This window comes from Borostomias antarcticus (assembly GCF_949987555.1).
Source record: "Borostomias antarcticus genome assembly, contig: scaffold_57, whole genome shotgun sequence".
Taxonomy (NCBI): Eukaryota; Metazoa; Chordata; class Actinopteri; order Stomiiformes; family Stomiidae; genus Borostomias; species Borostomias antarcticus.
The window spans coordinates 195,364-208,240 of record NW_028176574.1 but is presented as its reverse complement, the minus strand read 5'-3'; the positions used below and the strand labels follow the sequence as shown (position 1 = coordinate 208,240).

Below are 12,877 nucleotides of genomic sequence, written 5' to 3'. Positions count from 1 at the left end.
CCCCCGACCCCGCCGACGGGCCCCCAGGAGCTGTCGGACAGTCCAGGCCGGCTGGTCGTCGATGATCCGGACAGGTGGCGGGGTGTCGCCTGGCGGGCACAGAGGGCTGACAGGAGCAGGCTTAACACGGGAGACATGGAATGTGGGATGTATCCTCATGGACGGTGGCAGCTGCAGTCTGACAGCAGAAGGGTTAACCACACTGTCTATCTTGTAAGGACCAATGTAGCGGGGCGTGAGCTTACGTGACGAGGCCCGCAGGGGGATGTCCTTGGAGGAGAGCCAGACCGCCTGGCCGGGCTGGTAGACAGGGGCCGGGGTCCGATGGCGGTCTGCCTGGTGCTGGCTCCGACGGGTGGAACGAACAAGCGCGGCTCGGGCATCCCTCCACACCTTGTGGCAGCGGCGGAGATGGACCTGGACTGAGGGCACGGCGAGCTCCTCCTCCTGCTCAGGGAATAGAGGTGGTAGATAACCCAGGCGCAGCAGACCGGAGGCGGGTTGGTGCGAGGCCTTGCTCTGTGCACACACCGTGCAGGCCCGGACGTACTCCCTGGTGTCCTGGGCCATGGAGGGCCACCAGAACCGTCTCCTGAGAAGGGCTAGAGTGCGGCTGGACCCCGGATGGCAGGCAAACTGGGAGGCATGAACCCACTGGAGGACCTGGGGACGGACATGGTCAGGGACAAACAGGCAGTTAACAGGGCCGTTACCTGGGTCAGGCTGGGTCCTCTGGGCCTCCTTCACCAATCCTTCGATCTCCCAAGTTACAGCGGCCACCACACATGAGGGAGGAAGGATGGTGTCTGGTTCGTCAGTGTCCTGGTTGGGGGGAGCATACTGGCGAGACAGGGCGTCAGGCTTGACATTGCGGGATCCTGGACGATAGGTGATGGTAAAATTGAAACGACCAAAAAACAGAGCCCACCTGGCTTGCCGCGGGTTCAGTCTCTTGGCATTCTCGATGTAGGTCAGATTCTTGTGGTCAGTCCACACAATGAAAGGCACCTCAGCTCCCTCCAACCAGTGCCTCCACTCCTCAAGGGCTAGCTGGACAGCAAGCAGTTCCTTATTGCCCACGTCGTAGTTACGCTCCGCGGGCTCCAGCCGGCGGGAGAAGAACGCACAGGGGTGGACTTTACCATCAGTGGGTGATCGCTGGGACAGCACTGCCCCCACTCCACTGTCCGACACGTCGACCTCCACAATAAACTGGAGAGAGGGATCAGGCTGGGTGAGGACCGGAGCAGACGTGAAGAGCCTCTTCAGCTCATCGAAGGCCGCCCCCGCCTCGGGGGTCCACGAGAAGGGGACGTTCTTGGAGGTGAGCGCGGTCATGGGAGCGGCCACCCGGCTGTAGTTGCGGATGAAGCGCCTGTAGAAATTGGCAAATCCTAGGAACCTCTGGAGGTCCTTACGGTTCTTGGGGACAGGCCAGCTCACCACCGCCCTGATCTTCTCGGGGGTAGCCTGCACCTGGCCACTGCCGATGAGGAAGCCCAGGAACTGCACAGAGGTGACGTGGAATTCACACTTCTCAGCTTTCACAAACAGCTTATTCTCCAGAAGCCTCTGGAGAACCTGTCTGACATGTGCGATGTGTTCCTCATGGGAGCGAGAAAAAATTAGGATGTCGTCTAGATAGACAAAAACACAGCGGTGGAGGAAGTCCCCGAGGACGTCATTTATCAGGGCCTGGAATACTGCAGGGGCGTTGGTAAGTCCAAATGGCATGACACGGTACTCGAAGTGTCCGAGCGGGGTGTTGAACGCTGTTTTCCATTCATCTCCCTCTCTGATACGGACCAGGTGATACGCGTTTCTAAGATCGAGTTTGGAGAATATGGTAGCTCCCTGGAGGGGTTCAAAGGCAGAGGCGAGGAGGGGCAGAGAGTACTTGTTCCTCACTGTTATGCTATTTAGGGCCCGGTAGTCGATGCAGGGTCGCAAGGTGCCGTCCTTCTTGGCCACAAAAAAGAATCCAGCACCTACCGGAGAGGACGAGGGCTTGATGATGCCTGATGCCAGGGAGTCACGGATGTAGGTCTCCATAGCTTCCCGTTCAGGCCTGGACAGGTTGAACAAACGCCCAGATGGCAAGGGGGCTCCAGGGAGGAGTTCAATGGAGCAATCATAAGGGCGGTGGGGTGGCAGAGTAAGGGCCCGCTGCTTACTGAACACCTCCCCAATGTCATGGTACTCGGGAGGGACTATGGACAGGTCTGGGGGTCCAAATGGGGCGATGGCGCCCTCAGCAGGCGGCAGGGCCGACGTGAGACAGGTGTTATGGCAGTAGGGGCTCCAGCCACTCACCTTATTGGCGATCCAGTCAATGTGTGGGTTGTGACGTCTCAACCAGGGCTGACCCAGAACAATGGGGCTTAGAGACGAGGAGATGACTAGGAGGGACATGGACTCATGGTGGTTACCTGACAGAACCACATCAAGAGGCTCGGTGACATGGGAAACGTTGGCTAAGAGCCCGCCACTCAGGTCATGGACGTCAATGGGGGTGTCACGGGGTATGGTGGTGATGCCAGCTTGACGGACCAACTGAGAGTCGATAAAGCAGTCGTCGGCCCCGGAATCAACCAGAGCGGGTACAGTGAAGGACTGCCGATTAACAATAATAGTGGCCTCGAGGTGCATGCGCCCCAGGGCATCGGCGGAGGACATCACATTGAAACCGGCTCCGGCGGTCCTAGACTGCCTGGGAGGGGGTGTGGGAGACGAAGCACCGCTCACCAGTGATCCCACTTTCACTGGCGAGCGTGGGCTTTTGGCCGAACGGGGCAGGACATGCGGCTGTGTCCGGGCTGGCCGCAGTAAAAACAGAGGCGCTCATTTACCCTACGGGCGCGTTCCGCCTCGGTTAGGCGTGCTCCGCCTAGCTGCATGAGTTCGTCTGAGGCAGGGGATATCGAGGCCGGCTGAAAGCGGACCGTTTCATTGTTAGGACCCGGGGAAGTTCGAGGCGGTAGACTGGGAAAGCGCTGACTAGCGACCCGAACTGCGGGAGTAGGAGCGCGGAGATTCCTCTCTTTCCTGCGCTCTCGAAGGCGGTTGTCTATCTTGACAGCAAGGGAAATCAGGAGATTGAGAGAAGCCGGCTCATCTCTGAGTGCCAACTCGTCCTTAAGAGACTCAGACAGACCCGCTTGAAAGGCTGACTGTAGCGCCGCGTCATTCCATCCACTATCCGCTGCTAGTATTCTGAACTCGATAGAGTACTCGGCAACACTATGGCTTCCCTGCTGAATGCGCATAAGGCGAGAGGCGGAATCGTGGCCCAGGAGTGGATGGTCAAACACCTTTCTGAACTCGGAGCAGAACGCGCTGTAGGAATTCAGACAGGAAGCCTTGGCCCTCCATGTGGCCTCGAACCAGCCAAGCGGCTGGCCAGTGAGATGGCTGGACACAAACGCGATCTTCTCAGAATCCTGGGAGTACCTGCTGGGCTGGTGAGTAAAAATAAAATCACACTGCATGAGAAATGTGGAGCACTGCACTACGTCGCCGTCATAGGGCTTGGGGTTAGAGAGGTTTGGCTCCCGCCGGTGTAACACCCCTGGGGCATCACGTTCAGCGGCAGGGGCAAGGCCAGCAACGGGGTTGTCTTCCGGGGCCGGGAGAACGACTAACCGGCCCACCTGCTCACTGAGGGTTGCTAGGGTCTGGGCGATGGACTGCAGGTTGCGCTCTGTCTGGGCGGTCTGCTCAGAGAGTGTCTGCATCCCCGTACCAAGCCGTTCCACGACGGCTCGGGTCTCACGGAGAGCATTCGCATGTTGTCCAACGACGAGGCCCTGGCTGGTGATGGCTTGGCGAAGGGAGTCCGCTGGGTCCATTTGTGGCCAGATCGTTCTGTTAGGGTTACGGAGGAGGACCCAAAAGCAGACTCAAAAATGGCTTGGAGGTGAAGCCCGGAGGCGTGTTTATTTGGTATGGCCAGGCAGGATCAGGTCGGAGAGGCAAGCGGGGGTCAGGCAGGGACGTGGTAGTCAGACAGGCGTGGGTCGGGCAGGAGCGTGGTACTCAGACAGGCGTGGGTCAGGCAGGAGCGTGGTACTCAGGCAGGCGTGGGTCAGGCAGGAGCGTGGTACTCAGGCAGGCGTGGGTCAGGCAGGAGCGTGGTAGTCAGACAGGCGTGGGTCAGGCAGGTTCGTGGTCCTCAGGCAGGCGTGGGTCAGGCAGGTTAACTAGGATGAATGAAAACAAAGAACGGTGAGACAGGCTCGAGTAAGGAGTAGGGATTTAGCTGGAGTCGTGTTACCCACTGGGTTGGTCAACGATCTGGCACAGAGGGCTGTGTGGACCGGCTTCTTATCCTGCTGGCGATTGGTTGATCAGGACCAGGTGCGTTGAGGTGTGGAGGAGAGGCAATCAAGGTGACGCACGGCAGGTGTGGATCGGGGGCGTGTCTGGCTTGTGACCGCAGACGTGCCCGCAGTTCCCGCTGCAGGCTCTGGGAGGTGCTGGGGGAAACGGAGTCCGGCACTGGAGAGACAGGGTCAGGCTGGGGGACAGGCTGGGGACCAGCGTCAGAACCGGGGCTCGGGCCGGGGTCAGGGGGCTGAGGAGGTGGACGAGGCTGACGCGGCGGTGCCGTGACAGTTCCTTAAGTGGTAAAAAGATGTCTTTGTAATATTCATGATGTGGTTTTCGAAATTAAGATCTGAGTCAAGTATGACACCTGGGTTTTTAGCCTGGCATTTGGTGTAAATTTTCAGAGTTTTTAAATGTGCAGATAGTTTCTCTCTTTCAGCTTTTTCTCCAATGATCAGTACTTCTGTTTTGTCCTGGTTTAGTTCGAGGAAATTATGTGACATCCATACATTTATATCCGTAATACACTTGACAAGGCAGTCAATCAAGCTGTAGTTACTGGGTGTTACAGAAATATAGAGTTGGGTATCATCTGCGTAGCTATGGTAGCTAATGTTGTGCCTCCTGATGACACTGCCAAGGCGCACCATGTACAGGCTGAAGAGTAGAGGTCCTAGGATCGATTCTTGGGGCACCCCACAGGTCATAGGGATCTTTCCGGAGCTATGGTCACCGAGGGCAACAAAGAAATCACGACCGGTTAGATAGGTCCTAAGCCAATTAAGGACTGGACCGGAGAGGCCAACCCACTTCTCCAGTCTTTTGATGAGGATTGCATAATCTATAGTATCAAAGGCTGCAAAAGGTCCAGGAGGATGAGAACAGAGAGCTCTTTGGAGTCAGCATTAATTCTGAGGTCATTTACAACTTTGACTAATGCCGTCTCTGTGCTATGATGGGCGCGAAAGCCGGACTGGAAAAGGTCAAGCGTAGAACTTGTAGCTAGGAAATCATTAATCTGTTTGAAAATCATTAATCTGTTTGAAAACAATAGTTTCCAGAATTTTACTCAAAAAGGGAAGGTTGGAGATTGGTCTAAAATTGCTAAGAACTGAAGTGTCTAAGTTGTTTTTCTTCAGCAGGCTTGTGGAGGATTTGAGTTTGGATACTACTTTTCTCAACATTTCTGTGTCCACCAGTGTAAACAAGCTCATATGTCCATTACATGGAGGAAGAGGATCTGTGAACAGGATGCATGGCCTTTCCTGGGTGACTTTCCTCCTAATATTCATAATCTTCTCTGAAGTAAGCTGCAAATTCCTCACATTTGGAGGTAGAGAGCAGGTTATCTGGTGTTTTTACGGCAGGGTTTATTAGGCTATCAATTGTTGAGAAGAGCACTCTTGAATTATTGCGGTTGATAGATATGAATTTTGAGAAGTGGTCTTTCCTTGCATTTCTTATTGCTTTATCAAAGGCAGCGAGATGTTCTTTGAGAATATCATGGTGGACCTGTAGCTTGGTCTTTCTCCATATACGCTCAGATCTTCTGCAGGTTCTCTTTAGTTGAATTGTTTCCTCATTTCGCCATGGAGCTTTATGATTGGCTGTGATCTTTTTCAGTTTAATAGGTGCTACAGAATCCAAGGCTGCCCCTACTCTGGTGTTAAAGGCGGATGCTAAGTCTTCAATAGTGCCTGACGGCCCCACTTCTGGAGTTGATAAATTGTTTGTGATCATTATTTCTCTAAAACTATCGGATACTGCGGAGGTAAGATAATGTTTCTTGATAAAGCGCTAGTACTACTTTTGACTTTAGGAACCAATGCAGTGAAGAAGATACAGAAATGGTCAGAGAGAGCGAGGTCACTAATAGAGACGACAGTGATAGTCAGGCCCTTAGTAATCACTAGATCAAGGGTGTCATAATTTGTATGGATGATGGACTGTTAAGGCTAGTTATGGGGGCTCAAATGCACGACACAGGAGGCAGGAAGCTCTTTGCCCAGCAGTGCGTTTATTGCTGGAGCTGGGAGGGAAGGTAGTGCCCGGATGGCTCAGGTTGGGAGCCTGGCAGGCTGGAGGTTGAGGCCGGTTGGAGCAGCTGCAGTGGGTGGCGGGCAGAGTGATGGGCAGGCATGCCGGATCACAGCACACCTGGTCGTTCTGTAGGGAACACGGAGAGACGAGTAAGCCTTGAGGTGCGGTGGTCCAGAGAGCACACAAACACATATATAAGCAGAAATACTTTGTTTAACAACTACGATACTTGCCAGGCGTTTCTTAGGGAAGATCTGGCGATGAATGGCTGGAGAAACCGGCATCTTGTAGGTAGAGGGGGTTCATGAGAAGGTGGCAGCAGGTGTGCAGTGATCAGGCCATAAGCTCATTCGCCCATCAGCTCAACTCATTTCAGCTGTCGTTGGAGCGCCCTCAGTGCCCGTGCCGAGCTGCAGGGGGCGTGTGAGGTAGGCACAGAGGTGGAGGGTTGTGGAGAGGCGGAGGAGGGGGGCGTGTGTGGAGGTGAAACCGTAACAATGGACAGGAGTTCTGAATATTCGGTAGAGAAGGCAGGGCATTGTTTAGGAGGCCTATACACGGTTACTGCCAGAACTGGGGGCTGGCATTTTAAGAACATAGCGTGGTATTCAAAAGAGGTAAAATCATCAAAGGAGATGATCCTGCAGCTGAGGGCATCTGTATATAACATAGGTATTTTAGGAGCACTGTACTGTATCGTATTGATAGCAGTAGCCAGTGCACTGTGGCATCTTGTAAAACTGAAGTTACTATGTGTAGGAGTACTGTACATGATAGCAGTAGCCAGTGCACTGTGACATATTGTAGCCTACCTTTTAGCCATATTATCATCATATTGCTCAAATGTAACATGCTCTATCAAGTTAATAGCCAAGTTGAAATGAAATAAGACCTATTAGGGGACTGAGGGTATGCAGTGTATGCTGCCCGTGACAGAAATCATCAGCATTAGCCTACTATGTTCCCTGTACGCTCCAGATAGCCCACTTCACCATCTATGTTCAAGGGAGCCAAAGCGTAAAACTACGCTCTCTACTGGTTGGGTTCACACAACCGCCCCATCTTTTGCATTGGGAGAAAAACTTGAAATAATTATAAATCGATATCAATGGATTGACAAAGCCATAAACTAGGCTACTAACAATATCAAATTCCGCCGCAATAATGTGCGGTTTCTCAAAGGTACTTTTTATTTCTTTAATTTAGGTCTACGTTGTAGTTATTTTACAGAGAGAACTACAACGATCCCTCTATTGTATTTTAGATTGCTATTCTTGCACTTTGCCTTCAGCACTAGATTATGCTCTTAGTCACTTGTTTCAGAAAGGAGATGCACTTGTGAGTTCTGGCAAGTAGCCTAGTAGGCTAGTAGCCTACATTGGCTTTTCCTACGTTAAATGCAATTATTGTTAGTTGCTTTGGATAAACGCGTCTGCTAAATTACTGTAATACAATAAGATCTAGGCTACGGATCCGGGCATCTGTCGCGTTTTGAGAACTTCACTGGAGAGTGCAGCTGATCAGAGCACTATGTTGGTGTGCTTCGTAAACATGATTCAATTGCTCTTGAATTATCTGTATGCCGAGATGAATCCAGGTTTGTCCACCTCTTGAAATTTGGTCGAATTTACTGGCCGCTAGATCAGTGAAACCCGGGGCTGCCAAGTCTCAGACACGCATTGCAGCCTATTCTCACGCTCACTCGCCACGCTTCACAATTCTCACTCGGAGAAATGACCAACCTCAAAATAGCCTAGGCTACTACCAATTCAATGGCTATGGGACTCTTTTTTTTATTATTACTTGAACGAACGCTAATCTCGCCTCTCGGTCGTCCTTCGCGCTCAAAGAACGCTCCCCAAATCTACCTATCGGGGAGGAGAGAGGGAGCCGTCCCGGTGGGGGGAGAGGGGGGTTGGTGCTTCCCTACTAACACAGTACGTAAAACTGACGGGACACATTGGTGTAATTGTGGTAACTTTGCGACGTCACCAGCAGCGGACCTAGCTGACACCTAGCTGACACTTGCCTTTTCAGTCGCAAAATAACCAAAATAGCCGTCCTCAAGGACACTGTAAGGGAACGTAGCCGCCACTGCTGCTTAAATCCGTAACTACGATGTAATTAAATAACGTGACAATGTGGTTAGATCACAGTCCCAATCTGACTTTATTGGAAATGTGTTACAGTGGGTCAGAACATTTGTAAATTACTTAGGTTTTAAAATAAATTTTGAAGTCATACAGTTACAGAATTGTAATAATGAGGACAAATCCTGTATGTCTGTTTTGTGTGTAATTTCTCATTTACAGTTAATATTAACACTAAAGATTTGCAGTCTAGGCCTAATAAAAAGAATGATAAAAAATATGCCTATGAATAAAGTCCTAATTTTGCAACCTAAATGTGAGCAATGAACGCTGAGCATTGAACGTAGAATGCAAGGCATTGGGCTACTAGGTGACACAATTGAATAACTAGACAAACAAGTTACACACTCTGTGCCAGTAGGTGGCGGTATGCACATCCGCCACTAAACCCAGCGAAGGAGAAGAAGAACGGTAAACTTCCGCTCCGTTTGAAACAAACGATGGAGAAAGACCAACACGCTGTCTGTCCCCGCGACAACACAGTAAGTATCTCAATTTCAATGTATACATTAGTAAGTATACATACATACTATGTATTTTGGTATCGTCCCAGATAAAACACCAACGTTATGTGCAAGCTACCCTTTTGTAATGATTATCTATATGGAGATGCTCTTTCCAATGTTAGCTAACTAGCTAGCCAGCTAACGTGATTAGCCTTTTTCTGTACATCATGGCTAGCTAAGTAGCCTACGTAAAATTACTCTCGTAATTATTGTTATAACTAGCTTTTGTGTAATTGTAGCTTAAATTATAATGTTGGCTTGGCAACTTGAGAATATTTCAGTTGTGTACACTATAACTTTTGTGAAGTGTTGTCGTGGGCCATTGTTTCCTAATAACAGGCTCGCGCGAGCTCCTGCACGTTCGTACTGTTTCATCGCTTGGAATAAAATGTGATAATTAGCTTACTCATTGATTTCGCATTAACCCACGACACCGTTAGTATGTGTTTGTTTTTAGGCATTCTTTTTCAGATTTTAACGTTAAAAGAATACTAGAAGCCCCAACAACGGAGCTAGGCTAGCTAGCAGGATTTGTTATAGCAGACATCTTGGCTTTTGGCACGTGGTCCTGTGGAGTGGGCATGTCAGCCAACGAGAGGGTCACCCACCCACTTTCTCTCTCTCTCTCCCCTCCCATGCTCTCAGTTGCCAACCTCCCAGTTCTTGTTTGAACTGAGCAAGAAGCAGGTGAGCGGGGCAGGAAGAGGCGCTAAGACGGGGCCAGGCGTGGCCAGGGGCAGTCCTGGGACAGCCCCACAGGCTCTGTGAGTCTTGTTCAGTTGAATGCCCTCATGAGTATTAACAGAAGAGCACCATATACATATGCACACATACAGTCTAACATGTCGCTCTCTCCTCAGCTCAGCCCAATGGTCTCTGATGGTTCTGTCTGGCCAGCCCTTAGGTGGAGAAACACCTGATCATCAATATAGGCAGGCACACGTAAGTACAAATGCACATAAGTTTCCATAGACGGGATAAACAAATGGGAATATTGATATTGAGTTAGCGGTAGACATGTGAGATTCATAAGACGCATCACTGACGCCAGTGACGCCACAATATCAGGGAAATTGAGCAATTGCTTCCCTGTAGTGCAAACTTGCAAGATTCGCTCAGTTATTAACCCTTCTTGCCTTTTTTGTTGTTGGTTTTCTCTCTCCTCCTTCCTCTCTGTGCAGTTCTCCTGTGTGCTGAGCCGCTATCCCATGTATTTCCACTGCTGACAGGGTAGAGCTCAGCCCCATGCAGAAGTGAGTGATGAGGAGAGGGAAGATCATTTTCCCGTTTTTTTTCCCTCCAGTTTTAGGAACCGTCTCAAGAATGTGTTCCCCACTTTTATGCCTTTAAATCAGGGTTGGAGTATTCCAGGTGTGTGGCCATGGCCATGAACACCAGTAGAGGAGAGAACCAAGTGTCTCATTCTCTCTCCACAGTTTTGTGGTTGTAACCCCCCACTAGCTACATATTCATTCAATCTTTATTTAACCTCGTGAATCAATTGAGAGTAAGCTCTCATTTACAATGACGTATAATCACTCTATATTTGAACTTGTACTACAGGTGAGATAATCCTTTTTAATGGTCTCTCTCATTCGCTCTCCTAGCTGTGATGTTACAGTTGTGCAAGACTTGGGTGTTCTCCTGCTCTGAGTGCCCATTCTCCTATACCTCCCAGATCTACCTCCACAAGCACATCAAGAGGAGCCATGACAACCTCTGTCTGCTGAGGAACACACAGAGCATTATGAAGTAGCCAGTGCCTTGGCGAAGGTGTTTGAGCAGCAGTCATCAATGGATTAACTCCCAAGACACAAGGAAGAGACAGCGCAACACACGCTATGACTCCAGTGACGAAGGTAATATAATAAAGTGCATTCAACAGTCCCAAAAGAGTACTACTTGAGTTGACTAATCTGAGCTAATTTACCTCTACTATATGTTCCAGTGCCCAGGCAGCCGGTCGGCAGAACTCAGACCAGACCAGCTATGCCAGGTGCCAGAGCCGGAAGGCCGCCTGCTCTGCCAGTTATCAATGCAGGTATCCATGCATGTTTGTGTTGGTGAAATGTCTATGCATATTTGCACACTTACAGTTAACTCAGGACTTTCGGAAGACTCATGTACTCAGTTCACTAATTCGCTCATCTCACATCTCACTACTCGGCAGTAGATGTTCATCGCCCGGGTCCTTTGAGCCAAGGCGCTGTGAGCCCAGGCCCTTCAGCCCTTCAGACGTCCAGGCACGAGCAGCATGCATCAGCGATTAGCACCCCGGCCAGACCGGGGTGTTAGGGTCTGACATGTCTCATGTCGAGTTGATTCTTCCCCTTATGCCAGAATCACTACGCCGCCAGCACCATAGTTTCCTGCTCATCCCTTTATCCTCTGGTTTTCAGGTAGTTCTCTGATGCCATCGCCTGTGAGACCAACAGCTCCAGCAGGGTTGCCATCAAGCTCTGCAGATGCTGGTATGCTGAATTTTGTGAACTACTTCATGCTGCATGTAGGGATGTACTTTGAGCTGAATATCCATTATGGGACCGTACAATTACTTATAGCCACATCTGTGTTTAATATCCAGACTTCCAGAGGATGATGTGTCAGCAGTTCTCCAGCGTCATGCAGAGTCTGAGGGAGATGGCACAGACAATGATGAGGCTGGAGCAGAGACTGTCCGGCGAGTCTGCAGACAGCTATCGGGGAGCAGTACTGGATGACCTGCACCCTGCTAAAACGGAGGAGGAGCTGCTGGTCTTGGAGGAGCAGCTGAAGGACAAGGATCATCAAAGGAAGATGGTGAGTAACTTCAGGGCAGAACTTTGTTCCTTATTTTTGCAGAGAAGTGTTAAGGAAATGTAAAAGTAAATGATTGTCTTTATGTTTTGCAGACACGATATCTGAGTTCCATTGGCGGCAAAGATCTGCCAGATGTGGTCCGGCGGGTGCTGTCAGCCATTGCCATACACAGAGTGTGGTGTGTCTACAGCGTCCATGGGAAGAGGGGGAAGAAGCCACTGAAGAATATGACCCTCTACAATGTCATATTACGTAAGGGATTGTTCATATTTTCGCAAAATAATACATTGTCTTTGCTTCATGCCATGTGCATTGAAACCATTCCCTTTTTGGTTAAAAGGTGCAGTTATGGCCTGTAAGCCAAGCACCACTGTGACGGAGGTGTCTGCCCAGCTGCAGGAGATGCTGAAACATGCCCCTGCTCGATGCAAAAAGGTATGTGATGTCAGGCAGTTAATTTTCTCGTATCCAGTGACATGGCACGCTTCCAATGAACGTATGCGACTTGCTTTTACAGCCATTTCATTATGTCCTTAGGCATCTGCTCCAGCCCAGCTGACCTCCCCAGCCCAGCCCCTGACCGCAGCTCCAGCCCTGACCACAGTGGAGTATTCAGATGAGGATGACCTCTTCTGCCCAGACCCTCGATTCAGATGTGGGACCCCCAGCCCGTCTCCCTAAACCTGCCTTTCCAGCCTGCCAGGATGGATGCCTTTTTTGTAAATAGTTTTTGTAAATTTTAACCTTTTTTGTGTGGGATACAACGGTCTGTTCCCGGTCTGCCTGCCACAGAATGCGCACTGTTTCATTTTTGTTTTTAGAACTTTTGCAATTGTCAGATAATGGGTTGCTAGCCAGAGCTTGTACATGCTTTTTTTTGCTTTTCTGGCTATGCGTAATGTGACACCGTAAACCTCATCCTTGTAAATATGTATACTTTTAATTTGTAATGTACTTTGTGTAATAAAATGTTCTAAACTGTTCAGTCTTATATTGGTTTGTATCATAATGCTTGCTGCTATATCCCCATATAGCATTAATTCGTTTTTGTACTGG

At 50.1% G+C, this 12,877-nt stretch overlaps 1 protein-coding gene across 1 annotated transcript; it reads left to right on the top strand.

The window, feature by feature from the left end:
* Positions 1-11,093: 11,093 nt before the first annotated feature.
* Positions 11,094-12,502, top strand: LOC311328319 (uncharacterized protein; the record flags this gene model as incomplete). The annotated part of the gene is made up of 5 exons (XM_084462307.1): positions 11,094-11,493; positions 11,607-11,821; positions 11,914-12,073; positions 12,162-12,256; positions 12,359-12,502. The coding sequence occupies exons 1-5, from the start codon at positions 11,433-11,435 to the stop codon at positions 12,500-12,502; spliced, it is 675 nt and encodes a 224-aa protein (XP_084318433.1). The 5' UTR covers positions 11,094-11,432.
* Between the last annotated feature and the right edge of the window lie 375 nt (positions 12,503-12,877).